Source organism: Mustela erminea, chromosome 4 (assembly GCF_009829155.1).
Source record: "Mustela erminea isolate mMusErm1 chromosome 4, mMusErm1.Pri, whole genome shotgun sequence".
NCBI lineage: Eukaryota > Metazoa > Chordata > Mammalia > Carnivora > Mustelidae > Mustela > Mustela erminea.
Window position 1 is genome coordinate 85,788,944 of NC_045617.1, and position 19,303 is coordinate 85,808,246.

Genomic DNA, 19,303 nt, shown 5'->3' on the forward strand with positions numbered 1-19,303 from the left:
AGCAGCTGTCTTCATTTTCACAGCAAAGAGAACCACACGACTGTGACTATATTACCTGTTCATTTGTCACAGCAGCAGTGTGATTTGAAGGCAAAAAAAAAAAAAAAGATATTTACATCATTAAAAATGATGTTTGCAAAGCCAATGAGAGGACTAATTTTGTCAACAAAGTGTCCTAAGTTAATCTTACTCCATATGGCCTTGGGATCTTCCCTTAAATTTAGGTAGATGGTGTTCTTCACCCCCTGTCAAAACCCTCAGAGATATAGTCAAAATCGATGATCCTCATACATACGTATTTGTACATAAATAATTATCTTATGGTTGTTACAATACTGGTACAGTTCCTTGTAAGTAGTAAATACTGAGCAAATATTTGAGGAAGGGTTGTTCAGATACTAAGCAAGCATGTATGTGTGTGTGTGTGTTTGTAAAGGTCTGGATAAGCTCATGGAGGCGAGCGAATCAGTGGCTAAGCTCTCTCAGGACCTCGCAATAAAGGAGAAGGAGCTGGCAGTGGCTTCCATAAAAGCAGATGAAGTGAGTTGGCATTTACTGTATAACCAGTGGTGAGGAATTGTAGTTCACATTTTAAAAAGCATTGTTTATAAAAATGTTACTAAAGGGGTGCCTGGGTGGCTTAGTGGTTGGGCATCTGCCTTGGGCTCAGGTCATGATCCCAAAGTCCTGGGATAAAGCCCCGAATCAGTCTCTCTGCTCAGGGGGGAGCCTGCTTCCTCCTCTCTCTCTGCCGGCCTCTCTGCCTACTTGTGATCTCTGTGTCTGTCAAATACATAAATAAATAAAATATTTTTTAAAAAACATTTCTAAAAATGTAAAATGTAAGATGTCTGGGTGGCCCAGTTGGTGGAACATCATCTTTGGCTTGGGTTATGGTCCTAGGTCCCTGGAATCGAGTCCCACATCGGGCTTCCTGCTCCGTGGGTAGTCTACTTCTCTCCCCCTCTCTGCCCCTTCCCCTGCTTGTGCTCTCTTTCCCTCTCCCTCTTTCTTTCTCTTTCTCAAATAAAATCTTAAAAAAAATAATGTATAAAATCACAAACTATTTCTAGTGAGATAATGTTCACAATGACTATTAGGTATTTTTGTTTAACTTACACCAAGAGACACCTAAATTATTATATCCCCTACCTGGTCTAAGACTATTCTTTCTTCTCTCGGTCTGTCTTTTTTGTTCTCACTCATCTGTCTATGAAACGTTTGCCTCTCTCTAAGTTATATTTGGTCTTCTCTTTGAGGTTCCTGCATGATGAGCGTTTCTAGTATGGCCCAAGTCTCATCTAAAGTTTATGTCAAGGAGGGAAAAAGCTAAGAGGAATTGTTGGTGGAGTTAAAAACAAATAAACAAAAAAACAAAAAAACTCCTCCCAAATTGAAAAGGATATATGTATGCTACTCCTTGATCTGTGACCATCATCTTCCACTCACTGGGTTGGTTAAGTGGGTACTTACCTTAGTCAGTTACTGAAATGAGAGAGATAGCATAGGAGAGGGTCTTAGCATTGTCCTGCTGTATAGGCATTCAACAAATACAACCTATTTTATTTTCCTTACCTGGGCTTTGATATGGTTTCTGACTTTCTTCCATTACACATACTTGAGCTGTGTTAATTTTCTAGAAATTACATAGAATAAAAATGCCATTTTCCTGAAATGTTTATTTATATATTTGGCATATAAATATATATATTTATTTATATATTTGTAAGCCTCAGGGAAGCTTAGAACATAGAAGATCTCAAGAATCTGCTTAAAGGAGTTACTATAATACACCTTAAGACATAGATTGGGGAATATATATAAAATATACAGAGGGAATAAATTTGCTCTTATTTGTGTTTTCTTTTTTATTATTATTATTTGTGTTTTCTGTTATATCAAATAAATATTCTCTCACTGCTCAAATCTGTCCATTTTGTTCAGAAGCTACCTATTTGCCCTCATGTGTCCTCTCAATTTAACAGGTACTGGCAGAAGTCACGGTAAGTGCTCAGGCTTCAGCCAAAGTGAAAAACGAAGTGCAGGAGGTGAAAGACAAAGCTCAAAAAATTGTGGATGAAATTGACAGTGAGAAAGTAAAAGCAGAGACCAAGCTGGAGGCGGCCAAACCCGCCCTCGAAGAAGCAGAGGCGGCCCTGAATGTGAGCATGCGCTGTTGCCCCTCTCAGCGCCCATCCCAGCCCGCTCCCTGGGTCCTTCTGTGAAAGTCACCGCGCAACTTCTAGAATCTGAAAACTGAATGGAATTCTAATGTGATTGATAATCTCTGAGTCTGAAGACAAATGTTTCTGTTGGTTCAATATTCTGAGTTCTAATTTTTTTTTTTAAGTCTTTAGTTCCTATAACTTGTTAGTTTCATGCCACAAATCAGCTTTCCGTGAGAGCTGAGAAATAATGCGAGTGATTCATGGCCTGAACAATAGTGTAAGGGATGTTGATTATATAGACAGCCTCCCCAGTTCCTCCAAAGCATCCCCTCCAGATTACTTTATGTGCCTTTTAAAAATCTTCTCGCGGGTTCTGGGGGCTCTTAGGATAAGGCCCACGGCTAGGCATCCACAGTTGGGAGACAACCTATAGTTGCCTCTTGCAACCCCTACTCCCTAAATAGATGATATGAAGTAAATTTACTTCACTTTTTTTTGGATCTCTGTGGGGATTATAATTCCTCATTGATCCTTGAAAAATCAATGTAAGCATAAAAAGTAATGAATACAGTTTGCTGGGCACACAGAAAGTACTTAGTAAATATCACTGCCTCCATTGCAACTGGTAACTGGGCTCCTGTCTACCCCTTGGGCCCTTCTGCCGTTCTGTCTCCACACACAGTATGGTCCAGCCATGCAGAAACACCCACAGGCTTCTGGAAGAATCACGGTGTGTTTAAATGTGTCTCTCCCTCTGCCAGGAATGCCTCCCCTAACCTTCATTGCCTAATAAGAGCCATTCTCCAGGACCAGGCTCATCCCTTCCAGGAAGGTTTTGACTCTTCAGGTTCACCCTTGTGTTTCCTGTCACCCCTCTCCTTCTAGCATAATGACAATTCTAGTTTAGGATAATTGTGCTTTCTTTTTCTTCCTTGGAAGATTATGAGGACAGGGCTATTTTTCTTTATTTTCTTTCTTTTTTTGACAAATGGGAGGATGCCTGTATTTGTTGAATAACTAGATTTATGATAATTTAATAAAATTGTGACAATGATCAGGACACATTCTCCACCCCCACTCCCTTTATGAGTACTACAATAATATACAAGAAAGAGAAATCACTGAACAAACAAGTCTTAGGGGATTTTATTGATCATGTTATATTCCAATCTTTCTTGCCTTGAATGTCAGCTAACATCTTATTCCAAGCCCCGCTGACAGATAGAAACTTGGAAAAATATTTTTGTGAGCCATATGTTGTAATAACTTCTCTTTTCTCCTTTGAATTTCTCCCCCTTCCTTTGATAGGGCAGCCCTTAAAATGAACACTGAAGGTGAGGTTTCTGTTATTCAGAAAGTGCAACAGGGTTCCTGTGCTCCTCTTTTCCTACCACACTTAGAGTATGTGCTCTGAAGATACAAGTTACCTGAATGTTACCCATCAATGAGGCTTGTTGCCAACATAGACTTGAGGTGGAGGGCAATGAATGGTAGTGATATTCTATAACAATTAGTTGAGAGCAACAGGAGAAAAGAGAATAAAAACTAATAGAAATCCCAAGATAACAATGAAAAAAGCATAATGCGAAATTCTTGGAGTACAAGTCCTTAAGGGGATAATGTCAGGGGATAGGGAGAAAGTACATTTTAAAGCTTTCTACTTTCATTGTTTAAAAGCATTAGATATCAATATGATTATTAATACTACTCAACAAAATAACATATTGATTCCTAATCCCAAATACAGACTATCAAACCAAATGATATTGCCACAGTCAGGAAACTTGCCAAGCCCCCGCATCTTATTATGAGAATCATGGACTGTGTCCTGCTACTATTTCAAAAGAAAATTGACCCAGTTACTATGGATCCAGAAAAACCCTGCTGCAAGCCTTCCTGGGGAGAGTCATTAAAAGTAAGTAAAAAAAATCTTTGCAAGTCCTAAAGGTGCATTAGAGTCTCCCAGCCCAGGACCTGCAATATAGACCACACAAGCTGGCAGGCAGTAATTGATAATTGTGTACTGAAGACTTTTTCTTAGATTGCATTTCCCAAAGTGTAAGTAGGGAAAGATTGTAAAGCTGAATGGTTTCTTTCTGTAAAAAGTGTTTAAAACCAGAGGCTTTTTTTTTTTTTTTTAAGATTTATTTATTGACAGAGAGAGAGAAGGAGAGAGCACAAGCAGGGGGTAGTGGCAGATGAAGAGGGAAAAACAGGTTCCCCACTGAGCACGGAGCCTGATGCAGGGCTGGATCCCAGGCCCCTGGGATCATGACCTGAGCTGAAGGCAGATGTTTAACCGATGGAGCCATGCAGGCACCCCTTGCCACACTCTTGATGTCACCCCAACCCTCCAAAAGAGAGCTTGTATGGTTGTGGCATTTGGATGCATGCACTGGACAGGAAACTTATTCATTCACCACAGTCACAGGAAGACAATTTGCAACTTACAGATTTAGGCTGACTACCATCGCATAGTCTTGATTTGTATGTATTAGAGTGTATCAATCATTACTTCTTTGAAAAAATTCGATTTAGAATTATATGCTAACTCAGGAAGAAAGTATTTTACTCCCAGAGCTTACAGGTTGTAATGCTATTTTTCAGTTGATGAGTGCAACGGGGTTCCTGTGGAGCCTCCAGCAGTTCCCCAAGGATACTATAAATGAAGAGACTGTTGAGTTACTGCAGCCGTATTTTAACATGGATGATTATTCTTTGGAAAATGCCAAAAAAGTCTGTGGGAATGTGGCTGGTCTGCTATCTTGGACCCTTGCTATGGCAACATTTTATGGTATCAATAGAGAAGTGTTGCCTCTGAAGGTAAGAGTTTCCCTCCTTCTCCTAGGAAATCAATGTTTAATAAAATCTATCTCTGGTATTACTCCTATGAAAAGACAAAGCATAATTTTGACTAAATTTTTTATTTTCTTCATGTCCTCTCACATTTCTTGTTTTCTTTACCTCTGATTAGTGTTTCTTGGCATGGCGGACAAGAAATCAAAACCAACTTGTTAACTTAAACAGAAAATGGATTCATTGCCAGTAATAATTAAGCTGTCATAAAAGAAAACTTGCCATTTCTTTAAAGTTCAAAGAGATTAAGTTTGGAGGTAGAATTTGATTACTATATTCCCAAAAAAGTTTATAAAAATAAAGCTCAACACCCAGAAATGTTTTAAATTTGAAAGATGGGGGGGAAACCCTTATATGTATCTAAGAAACAAATGATCAGTCAAAATCAAAAAAGCTTGCAGAAGAGAAATCAGGATGGCACAGACCTCCTGCAACCCTAAATATTAGAATGTAATGGGAAAATATGTGCAGAGTATTGAGGAAATTGCGGTGACCCAAGAATGTAAGAACTGGCCAAGATGACCTTCACGTATAAGGGGAACAAAAAGACGTTCTTAAGGATGTGACTTAAGGAGTAAGTGGTAGGCACACGCATGCATCCACATGTGCATGTGCGTGGACGCACGCACGCGCAAGCACACATACACCATTTTTACACTGTGCCAGACTGTTCTTCCAGTCTGAGGGATCATTCGCAGGAGTGCAAAGGGTCCATGAAATACACCACCCTGATGCTTACTACCCTCCTGCCCCCGCCCCCACATAAAGCTGAAATCAGTCAAGCAGAGAGTCAACTATCATATGGTTTCACTTATTTGTGGAGCATAACAAATATCATGGAGGACAAGGGGTGTTAGAGAGGAGAAGGGAGTTGGGGTAAATTGGAAGGGGACGTGAATCATGAGAGACTATGGACTCTGAAAAACAATCTGAGGGGTTTGAAGTGGTGGGGGGGTGGGAGGTTGGGGTAGCAGGTGGTGGGTATTATAGAGGGCACAGATTGCATGGAGCACTGGGTGTGGTGAAAAAATAATGAATACTGTTTTTCTGAAAATAAATTAATTTAAAAAATAAAAAAAATAAAAATAATAAACTTCTGGGACTTCTACAAGATTAAAATTTACTGCACACCAAACAGTCAACAAAACAAAGAGGCAACCCACAGAATGGGAGAAGATATTCATAAAGGACACGACAGAGAAAGGGTTGATATCCAAGATCTATAAAGAACTGTTCAAACTCAGCATTAAACAAAACAGATAATCTGGTCAAAAAATCATCATATAATAATAAACAATTATGTAAACAATAACTCATAACAGTTATCAATTAAATAATTAATAATAATTAACAATAATATGTAATAAACAGTTATCATATGGTCTCACTTGTGGGGAATAAGGAATAACACGGAGGATAGTGGGAGTTGGAGAGGAGAAAGGTGTTGGGGGAAATCGGAGGGGGAGACGAACCATGAGAGACTGGACTCTGGGAAACAAACTGAGGGTTTTGGAGGGAAGGGGGTGGGAGTTGGGTGAACCTCGTGGTAGGCAGGTATTTCATGGGACACTGGGTGTTGTGCATAAACAATGAATCTTGGAACACTGAAAAAATTAAATTAAAAATATATATATACGTACACACAAAGCTTAAGGAAAGTGGAATACAGCTAATAAAAATAACATTAAAAATTAGAGAAAAGTAGCAGAATTGAAGAATTGTTGCTTTGCAAAAACAAAATATAAAAGATATATTCTTGGAAAATATCAAGAAGAAAATATGTATAATCACAGGTATGTGGATTTCAATAATTAGAAAACAAATTTTGAAGTTATATGTAAATACAATAGAAAAATTAAATTTAATAACAATACTATTAATATTATTTAAATTAAAATTTCCTGCAAAAGAGGACTAAATTTAAATAAGTATTGAGAAATAAAATGAGAATGTTATCAAAAAACTTCTACTCCAGAAAGCTTTAGGGCTATTATACTTTACCAATTTTTTTGAATTTCTAAGGAACCAATCATTTCTAAGAAACATAATTTCTAAGTCCATGCTCTAGGAGTTAGAAAAAAGATGAAAAATCTACCATTACAGTAAGTTAACTTCAAAAAATCCTTAAGAAGGAAACAATCCAAAATGTTTGCATGCCCAATAACTTTGTTTATAATAATTAAAAATGGTGGGAGGGGATGTCTAAAAGTAGGGCTATGGTTAGGTGAATTGTAATACATCCAAATAATGTGATATTGTGGCAGCCATACTATTAATGTTCGAGGAAAAATTGTTTAAGGACATGTTTAAGGGGAAATGAATACCCTATATTAAGTGTAAAAGAAAAAACTGGAAAATGCCAGTTATCACCCTCTTAACACAATACTGACTGCTCTGGGTAAAATCACAGATAATTTCTATTATCCTTTCTGTGCATTGTTGTGGGTTTTTTTCCATTTTTTTGGTTGAATATTAATAATTAAAAGAAAAAAGAGAGGGGTGTCTGGAAGGCTCAGCCCGTTAAGTGTCCAGCTCTTGATCTTAGCTCACGAGGGTCTTGATCTCAGGGTAATGAGATTGAGCCCTGCACTGGGCTCCATGCTAGATGTGGAGCCTACTTTTAAAAAAAAAAGGAAAAGGAAAAGAAAAAGAAAAAGGAAAAAATATAACTTTAATGGAGTATCTCCAACATCCTTTGCTTCCCCAATTGAACACACTTAAGCCTCTAAATACCATCTTGGGCCACAAATGCGAAAATTCTCACCAAAATACTAGCCAGGAGGATCCAACAGTACATTAAAAGAATTATTCACCATGACCAAGTGGGATTTATTCCAGGGCTGCAAGGTTGGTTCAGCATCTGCCAATCAATCAATGTGATACAACACATTAATAAAAGAAAGAAGAACTAGATGATACTCTCAACAGATGCTGAAAAAGCATTGACAAAGTACAGCATCCTTTCCTGTTCAAAACTCTTCAAAGTGTAGGGATAGAGGATATATACCTCAATATCACCAAAGCCATATATGAAAAACCTACCGCAAATATCATTCTCAGTGGAGAAAAACTGAGAGCTTTTCTGCTAAGGTCAGGAACATGGCAGGGATGTTCATTATCACCACTGCTATTCAACATAGTACTAGAAGTCCTAGCCTCAGCAATCAGACAACAAAAAGAAATTAAAGGCATCCAAATTGGCAAAGAAGAAGTCAAACTATCACTCTTTGCAGATGATAAGATACTATATGTGGAAAACCCAAAAGACTCCACTCCAAATCTGCTAGAACTTGTACAGGAATTCAGTAAAGTGTCAGGATATAAAATCAATGCACAGAAATCAGTTGCATTTCTTTCTTTCTTTCTTTTCTTTTTTCTTTTTTTTTTGAATTTTTTGGGGTACTTTTGTTTGTTTTGTTTTGTTTTTTATATTTTATTTATTAGACAGACAGAGATCACAAGTAGGCAGAGCAGCAGGCAGATAAAGATGGGAAAGCAGGCTCTCTGCTGAGCAGAGAACCCGATGTGGAGCTTGATCCCAGGACCCTGGGATCATGACCTGAGCTGAAGGCAGAGGCTTTAACCCACTGAGCCATCCAGGAGCCCCTCAGTTGCATTTCTTTACACCAACAACAAGACAGAAGAAAGAGAAATTAAGGAGTCAATCTCATTTACAATTACACCCCAAACCATAAGATACCTAGGAATAAACCTAACCAAAGAGGGAAAGAATCTATACTCAGAAAACTATAAAGTACTCATGAAAGAAATTGAGGAAGACAAAAAGAAATGGAAAAATGTTCCATGCTCATGGATTGGAAGAACAAATATTGTGAAAATGTCTATGCTACCTAAAGCAATCTACACATTTAATGCAATCCCTATCAAAATACTGTGAATTTTTTTCAAAGAAATGGAACAAATAATCCTAAAATTTATGCAGAACCAGAAAAGACCTCAAATAGCCAGAGAAATATTGAAAAAGAAAGCCAAAGTTGGTGGCATCACAATTCCAGACTTCAAGCTCTTCTATAAAGCTGTCATCATCAAGACAGCATGGTACTGGCACAAAAACAGATACATAGATCAATGGAACAGAATAGAAAGCCCAGAAATAGACCCTCAACTCTATGGTCAACTAATCTTCAACAGAGCAGGAAAAAATGTCCAATGCAAAAAAAAGAGTCTCTTCAACAAATGGTGTTGGGAGAATTGGACAGCCACATGCAGAAAAATGAAAATGGACCATTTCCTTATACCACACATGAAAATAGACTCAAATGGATGAAGGAACTCAATGTAAGACAGGAGTAATTAAAATAATAAAATAATCAAAATCCTTGAGGAGAACACAGGCAGCAACCTCTTCAACTTCAGCCATAGCAACTTCTTCCTAGGAACATCACCAAAAGCAAGGGAAACAGGCACAAAAATGAACAATTGGGACTTCATCAAGATTAAAAGCTTTTGCACAGCAAAGGATACAGTTAACAAAACCAAAAGACAACTGACAGAATGGGAGAAGATATTTGCAGATGACATATCAGATAAAGGTCTAGTATCCAAAATCTATAAAGAGGTTAGCAAATTCAACACCCAAAGAACACATAATCCAATCAAGAAATGGGCAGAGGGCATGAACAGACATTTCTGCAAAAGAAGACATCCAGATGGCCAACAGACACATGAAAAAATGCTCCCCTTCACTCGGCATCAGGGAAATACAATCAAAACCACAATGAGATACCACCTCACACCAGTCCAAATGGCTAAAATTAATAAGTCAGGAAATGACAGATGCTGGCAAGGATGCGGAGAAAGGGGAACCCTCCTACACTGTTGGTGGGAATGCAAGCTGGTGCAGCCACTCTGGAAAACAGCATGGAGATTCCTCAAAAGTTGAAAAGAGAGCTACCCTATGACCCAGCAATTGCACTACTGGGTATTTACATAAAGATACAAACATGATCCGAAGGAACATGTGCACTTGAATGTTTATAGCAGCAATGTCCACAATAGCCAAACTATGCAAAGAACCTAGATGTCCATCAACAGAAAATGGATAAAGATACAATGGGATGCTATGCAGTCATCAAAAGAAATGAAATCTTGCCATTTGCGACGATGTGGATGGAACTAGAGGGTATTATGCTTAGCAAAATAAGTCAATCGGAGAAAAATAACTATCATATGATCTCCCTGATATGAGGAAATGGAGATGCAACATGGGAGGTTTGGGAGGTAGGAAAAGAATAAATAGAACAAGATGGGATTGGGAGGGAGACAAACCATAAGTGACTCTTAATCTCACAAAACAAACTGAAGGTTGCCTGGGGGAGGGGGTAGAGAGAGGGTGGTGGAGTTATGGACATTGGGGAGGATGTGTGCTATGGTGAGTGCTGTGAAGTGTGTAAACCTGGCGATTCACAGACCTGTACCCCTGGGACTAATAATACATTATGTGTTGATAAAAAAAAATAATTTTAAAAATACCATCTTGGGCAAAAATTGTGTAATCTGTGTTATTATTTATCAATTAAAACCAAAAATATTTTGCAGACCTGCTACCACTCCATGCAATGACCTCTTCTTCCTTTTAAGGCTAACCTGGCCAAGCAGGAGGGCCGTCTGGCAGTTGCTAATATCGAGCTGGGGAAGGCGCAAGCGCTGCTCGATGAGAAACAAGCTGAGTTGGATAAAGTACAAGCAAAATTTGACGCAGCCATGAGTGAGAAAATGGTGAGATTAAATCTACAAAATTGCAGGAATGAGGTGTTAACATTGTCCAAAAGCGTGTATTGTATATAGAAGTTAGGTAAATGTTGATGACAAAAAGAAAATAGATACGTGACTGTCCTTCACAGGATGTGGCTACCTGTTTGGGATTTTTGGCACTCTAAGGTCTTTTTTTTTTTTTTTTAAGATTTTATTTATTTATTTGTCAGAGATAGAGAAAGAGAGCACAGGCAGGCAGAGTGGCAGGCAGAGGCAGAGAGAGAAGCAGGCTCCCCGCAGAGCAAGGAGCCTGATTTGGGGCTTGATCCCAGGACCCCAGGATCAAGACCTGAGCCGAAGGCATTGGTTACCTGACCGAGCCACCCAGGTGTCCCTCTAAGGGCTTTTTTTGTGTGTTTTTAATAATCATTTTTGGTAAGAGTAAGCTGGGATGTCATACCCAAAGTGTCCTGATTTGGGGGTTAGAAAAGTCAGTTTGTGATCCAGTGCAGGTGCATAATCATGAGGCAATTGATCAAGGTTCATCTATCAGGCAGGGCTCGTAATACAACCTTGTAGGATAGGTTGTAGGCAGTGGTGGTCTGGTACCAATAGGATTGGAGGCGGGGGGAGAAAAGCCATGATTTGCCCTGTTGGCTGTTTTCTGTGGTGTAGGTCCTCCCACCACTGTGCGTTCTAAATTACCAATGTGCTGACACTGAGAACAGATTTGGAAACAGCTGCACAGCAGGGCACGATTGTATATCTAGCCTTGTTATATCCTGCCCCCCAACCATATAGCACCGTGCAGGTACAGTGAACATAATCCCAAGTGCATAGATCATCCAAAACTGTAGTGAATTATTAGGAGGTGATGAGTTTTGATTATCCATTATCTTTGCTTGTAATGTAGCTTCTGTAATTGCACGTTTATATGATTTAATTATTTAATAATGTCTGTGTTTAACATTAGCCCCCAAGTCTTCTAAAATGTAATGGTTGGCTCTGGTGAGGTGACACAAGTTGGCTGCAGCACATCACTGCTGTGTAGAATTTCCTGGGAGAAAAAAAAAAATCACTTTGTGAACTTCCAAGAACTGAGAACTATTAAATCCAAGACCTAATGTGGTGTATTTTATTGATTTGATTTGTTTTGAAAACACAGACTAGAAACGCTATATTAATTTAATGATTGGCATTCTCTCTCACAAAAATCTCTTTTCTTGAGATTTTGTAAGGTTAAAATAACTACATTATGGGTTAATTACCAGAATTTAATATGTAAAGTTTCACTCACATTGCTTTTTTAGACTATTACATTTATTTTGCAATCTAAGAAATTCCTCCCTGTGTTTTTATGTGTGAATACAGTGGATGTTTGATTAAATACTTTAAAAAGTTCTTTGGGATCCTCTCCCTTTCTGAATGTAGGATTTGGTAAACGATGCGGATATGTGCCGGAAAAAGATGCAGGCGGCTTCCACCCTCATCGACGGGCTGAGTGGAGAAAAGGTCCGGTGGACTCAGCAAAGCAAAGAGTTCAAAGCTCAGATTAATAGGTATACATTTTGGCCTTGGTTATAATTGCTTTCCTTCTTAGTCATCACCCCAAACACCTCCTCTCTGTGACATGAGAGAAAATAAAATACATCTCCCCGGTGAAGCCCTTTGCTCCTTCATTTCCGTATATCCATTTCCGAGTCTTCAGCGGAGGTTACCCACTCTTAGTAAAACAGAGGGATTAAATGGTTGTGAAACATTTTTAATCTCAAGTTTGGTTCAGCAATGTAGGTTTTCAGAACACGAGTGCTTCTTTTTGTTGTTGTTGCTGTTTTTGTTTTTGTTTGTGGGGGGTGAGGGGCAGGTGCAGAGGGTGAGAGTGTCTTAAGCAGGCTCCATGCCCAGTGCAGAACCCAGTGCAGGGCTCAATCTCACGACTCCGTAATCGTGCCCTTAGCTGAAATCAGGAGTTGAACGATTAACCAACTGAGCTCCCCGGGGACCCCAAGAGTGCTTCCGATATTGTTTGGATCTGCCAGAACCGTCTACATAATTTCTCCAGTTCTGCACTCTTCACCGCAGTGATTTTCAATGTGTGGATCAGTTGCTCTAAGTACCAGGGTGTCCTGTCATAGTGTCTATTGGTGTTCTCAGAAAACTGGAAGAGAGGGGAATGGAAGAGGCAGAGAATAGCAAGAAGTGGGAGGAGGAGAAGGAAATATTTATCAGGACGGAGTCTGAGCGGGACCAGAGCATGGCACGGTAAAAGGATACTTTCCTTCTTAGGAGTCAAGACTAAACCTACAGGCTTAAAGGAAGCTGTTTCTCTCTTGCTCCTTGGCCTACCCCAAATGCGGCTCCTACTACCACCACTTGGGTTTGCGGGCTCCTTTTTTTTTTAATGGATTTTTTTTTTTCTTTTTAGATTTTGTTTATTTATTTGAAACAGAGAGAGTGAGAACAAGCAAGGGGAATGACAGGCAGAGCATAGAAGAAGCCTCCATGTAGAGCAGTGGGGAGCCCGATGTGGAACTCGATCCCGGGATCCCAGGATCATGACCTGAGCTGAAGGCAGTCACTTAACCAACTGAACCCCCCGGGCACTCTGGGGGCTCTCTTTGCATGGTCTCTCCATGTCTGGTTACCAAGTGTTAAGCAGGGAACGGAGAAGGATTTTGCCTAGTAAGAAAACAAAGCTGAACTGTGGCCTTTCTGACCCATTAATGGGAGAGAGTGAATGTGTTAGGTGACTCACGTTGTCTCCTTTCCCCACAGACTTGTAGGTGATATTCTGCTGTGCACTGGATTCCTTTCCTACCTTGGTCCTTTCAATCAGATATTTAGGAACTATTTGCTTAAAGATCAATGGGAGATAGAGCTGAGAGCTCGGAAGATTCCTTTCACAGAAAACCTGAATCTTATTTCAATGTTGGTGGATCCCCCAACAGTGAGTGTCACTTTCTTCATAATATTCTTTGAATTCCACCCTTACTCACTGAGAAATCACGGTACACCTACTTTTTTTTTTTCTTTTTTCATTTAATTGAAAAGACTGTTTTGAAAATACTTAAGAATTAACCAAAAAAGCAACCTTTCTTTTTGGTATAAAAGTTCCTTTCAGTTTGTTTTTTTTTTTTTTGAGTTATTTTTTTTAATTTATTTTTTATTTTCAGCATAACAGTATTCATTATTTTTTCACCACACCCAGTGCTCCATGCAATCCGTGCCCTCTATAATACCCACCACCTGGTACCCCGACCTCCCACCCCCCGCCCCTTCAAACCCCTCAGATTGTTTTTCAGAGTCCATAGTCTCTCATGGTTCATCTCCCCTTCCAATTTCCCCCAACTCCCTTCTCCTCTCTATCTCCCCATGTCCTCTATGCTATTTCTTATGCTCCACAAATAAGCAAAACCATAAGTTCCTTTCAGTTTTAAGAAATTTTGCTTTCGAATTAAGCTCACTGCTGTGAGCTGAAAGATGGAGGTGCCTGGCTGACTCAGTTAGTAGAAAGTGCAACTCTTGATCTCAGGGTCATGAGTTCAAGACCCACATGGTGGGTGGAGAGTATATTAAAAAAAATAAAGACTTCAAAATAAAAGATCATTCATGAATTATAGGTTTACTAATATTGAGCCCTTATTTTAACTTTCCACTATTTGCACCACTCCTATTAAGTCACACTCTTTCAATGTTTTAGGTAATTATAGGCATTAGCTAGGCCATAAGTACTGGTATTAATCTTCTTTGGATCATGAGCCATCTTTTCGTCGTGCCCAAGAGCATAGCACATCAGTACATTCTGGCATCACTGCGTGATGGCCCCATGACCCTAACCTTCCTTGCTGGGAATTGATGCCACTGTCAGTTTTCAGTGTCTCTGGCAGATCTCCTCTGGCATTAAATGCCTTCCAGGCAATTTGTATTCGTGAGCTGCTTTCTGATCTGTAAATAAGTTCCCCAGTGGCCTTTTCCTTTGGGAAGCCATGCTATTAGTTCCCTGTTATCGTATTTAAAAGTTAAAAAATTAATGTTTTCCAATTCAAACAGTGTTCAACTGCCTGTTTCCAGGGACTAGGTAATGTATTAAAGATGCAGTGGACACTGACGAGGCAAAGTGGGCCAGGGTATTCCTTATTAATTACGGCCTTTGGGGGCTGCTGGGATAATTTAATGAGCGTGGAGGCTGGTGGATTCATTGGATCGCTGGAGATTTTATTGACCACGGGAAGGCAGGCTGGCAATTCTCTCATAATTAGGGAGGATGTTTTTTAAATTGAGTTATTTATTTCTCAGTGATCTCTACCCCCTAAGTGGGACTCAAGCTCACCGCCCCAATATCAAGAGTCGCATGTACTTCCAACTGAGCCAGCCAGATGACCCAGGAAATATTTTTTAAATGTCATTGATGAGCACCTGCCAATATAATATTTTATCTCTCCTAATTTCTCTGCCTCCAGCTATACAAATAGCTGGAAGCTATTTGGAGCTGGAAGCTTCAGGGGTTTAACCCTTGGTGCTTATCCTTCCAGGCATTTCCATGTGTTCTTTCCACTAACCCTGCCTAGCCTTGTTCCCACCACTCACCCAGGCTTACTGTATTTTAAGCCCCTATGTTCTCTGAATATTCAGCAACCACGCTTCAAAAATCCACAGATTTTACCATATTCTCTCATAAATTTAAAAAAAAAATGTAGCGTAAGGGACTAAGTCCTCATCTTGGGTCATTAAAGGATTCATTAGATTATAAATTTATTTTTTTAGGTGAATGTTATTTGGTTCACATTTACAAATTTGTTTTTTTTTCTAGGTATCCATTTCAGAGTCTCAATGAAAAAAAATATGTATCCCAGTATTAAATTCTTCTAATATTGTGACACTTAATTACTATAAAAGCGTTCTTGTTCTCCTCTGACTGGCCATATCTGTTTCTTGTTACTTAGATTGGGGAGTGGGGTCTGCAGGGATTACCAGGAGATGACCTCTCAATTCAGAATGGCATCATTGTGACAAAGGCCACCAGATACCCACTCCTCATAGACCCACAGACTCAAGGCAAAACTTGGATTAAATCCAAGGAAAGAGAAAATGACTTGCAGGTACGTACCATTTGGTGTACGGGAAAGCTTTCCTAAAATCATGAAGTTTTCCCAAAATTTCAGTTGATTCTGCCAGTCATAAAGTTGTCATCTCTGATAACTGTTTGCTAATTTATACCCTTGAGTTTTTTTAACAGTGATTTGGGGCAAGGGCTCTGATTATTTTCTCTCTTTTGTGTTCTCTCATGATGCATTCTCCTGTCTATCCCTTTCCCTGTCTCTTCTGCTGTTGCCAATATTGCATGTGGCTTTTATTCTGGACCTTGAGTTTAGACTTAGAAGAAAGCAGCAAAAATAGAACTCATGACTCCTCGGTTTAAGGATATTTGCTCCAACCTAGCTCAGGCCCATGGTACTATATGGCATTGTGCAGTCCAGTTTTAGAATTGGGGTATAGGGGTACCTGGGTGGCCCAGTGGGTTAAAGCCTCTGCCTTCGGCTCAGGTCATGATCTCAGGGTCCTAGGATCAAGCCCCGCAACCGGCTCTCTGCTCAGCAGGGAGCCTGCTTCCCTTTCTCTCTGCCTGCCTCTCTGCCTACTTGTGATCTCTGTCTGTCAAATAAATAAATAAAATCTTTAAAAACAAAAAAGACTTGGGGTCTAATAAAGTGTTTATTTTTAATTAATTAATTAATTAATTTAGAGAGGAAGGAGTGGGCAAGGGAGAGAAAGAACATCTTAAGCAGACTCCATGCCCAGTGCAGAACTTGATGTACAGCTCAGTCTCATAACCCTGAGATCATGACCTGAGCTGAAATTGAGAGTCAGATGCTTAATTGATTGAGCCACCAGACACCCCATAATAAGATATTAATTTTAAGATAGAGGTAGACAAAGGCAGGATTCCAATCTCAGATTTACCATCAATATTTTAACTACCAATACAGACTATTCTATTTCCCGGGCAATGTTCTCAGAGTTCTAAGTTTCCTGCCTCCATATTTTTGCTTATGCTCTTCTGTTAGCCAGGATGTCTTTTGCCCTACCCTATTGCCCCCTTCACTTACATCCCAGATAAATCTCTTGAGTGTTCTTCTGAGTCCACATCTAGCAGTACCTTTGTCAAGACTCCCCTGTGTCCTCAGTTTAAAATAGCCTGTCCTAAATGCTCACAATGTCTTGTTTGGATTTCTGATGTGGACTTAGAGTCTGTCTTCAATACTGTTCATTGCACATTTGTCTTTTGTCTTTACTGTATCGTAAACTTCTTGCTGGCAAGATTTTTATTTTTGTTTTCTGCACTGTTTTTTCTATAGAGTAGGAATTCAGATATTGAATTTCAAGGAATCAAAGTGTGCCATCATTACAAGGAAAAAAAAACCAGGAAAATCATGTGATCATCTTGATTAACGCAGAAAAACACTTGGTAAAATTCAACACCCATTCATGATAAAACCTCCCACAAACTAAGAACAGGAGGGCTCTTCCTTAATCAGATAAGGAGCATTTACCAAAAGCCTAAAACAAACATCACTTCCCAGTGTAATACTGGATGATTTCCTTCTGAGATGAGGGCTTCCCTGACAGGTGGAAGCTGCCCTGTGCTCAGGGACACCCCGAGATACTCCCAGCTCACTGATCTTCCAGGATACAATGCACCAATCTGTTTATTTGGAAAACCCAGAGAAACCTCAGAAAGAGGGTGTCAGCAGAGGAGGAGAGTTAAGGGAAATGAAGCCAATGGGAATGTAGCATCTGAGGAGCAGTCTTCACAGAAGGAAAGCACGAGTAGCATGTACCAGAGCATTCCTGCCCCTGAACTTCAGCTCCTGGACCCAGTGTAGCTGCAGCGTGTCCCCTGTTACATTCCTCTCGCCTCTACTGACTGTCCATCTCCCTACTTTTCCTACTCTTGATTTTCCTGATCATAGCTTTGTCTCTACATTTTGGCATTAAGCTCCTTGCTAGACTTTGATGCTTCCTGATGTCACCCAGTCTCAGCAATCTTCTTGAGGAAGTAACAGAAATATGCCAGAGATACCAACACGTTTTAAAACCATCAACTCCTGGAACGTAAGGAGATTGAACTCTAGTCTCCTTACTTAGGAGTCGTTATATTTTTTAAATGTTTGGGTAACTACATGCACAGACACACATAAATGAGAACAGAACACAACAAAAATAGTATTTCCTTATTTGGGAAGGAAAACAAAATGAAAATGGAAACACTTTATAAATAAAAACAAAACGTGTTTCATATGCCCAGGAATGCATTCCACTGTGGCAGCTTTGCCGAGGCCACCTTCAACAGTCTCCAGAACCTTCAGCTATGACTTCCAGAAAGAGAAGGTCAAGTTTCCCTGTAAAGAATTCACTGACCACCTTGTAAAGACCCAACACCAGAGTCTCTGTGCAGCTGACCCAGGCTCTGATGGTAGCTACCACATAGTGTTTCTACACAAGAAAATCAGGTGAAAGGGTTCCTGGTTGGCTCAGTCGGTTAAGCATCTGCCTTTGGCTCAGGTCATGATCGTGGGGTCCTGGGATCAAGCCCCACATTAGGCTCCCTGCTCAGCGAGGAGTCTGCTTCTTTATCTGCCCCTCCCCCCATTCATGTGCGACTCTTTCTCGTTCTCTTTCAAAAATGAAATAGATAAAGTTTTTTAAAAAAAATACTCAACTAATGAGTTGTTGAACATTACATCAAAAACTATTGATGTACCATAGGTTGGCTAATTGAACATAATAATAAAAAATAAAAATAAATAAATAAATACAGATATCTAGAAAAAGATTTATTATGAGAGATTGGCTCATGGGTTTGGAGAGGCTGAGAAATCCCACAATCTGCTGTCTACAAGCTACAGTTCCAGGCAGACTGGTCATGAGTTTAGTCCCAGTCTAAACTCTGAAGGTCTGCGAACCAGGGGAGTCAGTGGTATAAGTCCCAATTCAAATCTGAAGACCCAAGAACCAGTTGCTGATGTCCAAGGGCAGGAGAATATGGATGTCACAGCTCAAGCAGAGAGCAAATTTGCTCTTCTTCCACCTTTGGGCTCTATACAGGCTCTCAGTGGATTGGCCGAAGCCCACCCAAAGATCAATGAGGGTGATCTTCTTTACTCAGTCTACTATTCCAAGGCCAGTCTATTCTGGAAACACCCACAAAGAAAGCCTAAAATGATGTACACCAACTCTCTGGGCATCCCTTACCCCCATCAAGTTGCCATGTAATATTAACCATCACACTTAGGAAGCAAATCACAAAAACAGAATTTACTCCTTAGGAAACAGAGCAGGACAATTATACTTAGTCTCATTGGGATCTTGTTTCATCTTGTTTAATAAGCTGGTTAAAGCTCTTTGTTTAGATTCATTTACCTTATCAACTCATAATGAGGTCTTTCGCATCTCATCATTTGTGTAAATAAAGCCATCCATCCAGGGAAACAAATTCCTTCATGTGCAGAATTTTTTCTTTTAGTTATTTCCTTTTTTATCCAAAACAGGAAAGAGTAGACTTA

General features: G+C 39.7%; 1 protein-coding gene across 6 annotated transcripts in view; it reads left to right on the forward strand.

Moving 5' to 3' along the window:
• DNAH8 (dynein axonemal heavy chain 8) overlaps positions 1-19,303 on the forward strand; it is a 342,799-nt gene that overhangs the window by 222,985 nt on the left and 100,511 nt on the right. For all 6 annotated transcript variants that reach the window (XM_032339820.1, XM_032339819.1, XM_032339821.1 and 3 more), the window contains 8 exons: positions 437-540; positions 1,986-2,162; positions 3,916-4,083; positions 4,776-4,991; positions 10,626-10,763; positions 12,171-12,298; positions 13,515-13,686; positions 15,683-15,838. In XM_032339820.1, coding sequence (XP_032195711.1) covers positions 437-540; positions 1,986-2,162; positions 3,916-4,083; positions 4,776-4,991; positions 10,626-10,763; positions 12,171-12,298; positions 13,515-13,686; positions 15,683-15,838 — 1,259 coding nt within the window. The remainder of the gene's footprint in view (positions 1-436; positions 541-1,985; positions 2,163-3,915; positions 4,084-4,775; positions 4,992-10,625; positions 10,764-12,170; positions 12,299-13,514; positions 13,687-15,682; positions 15,839-19,303) is intronic.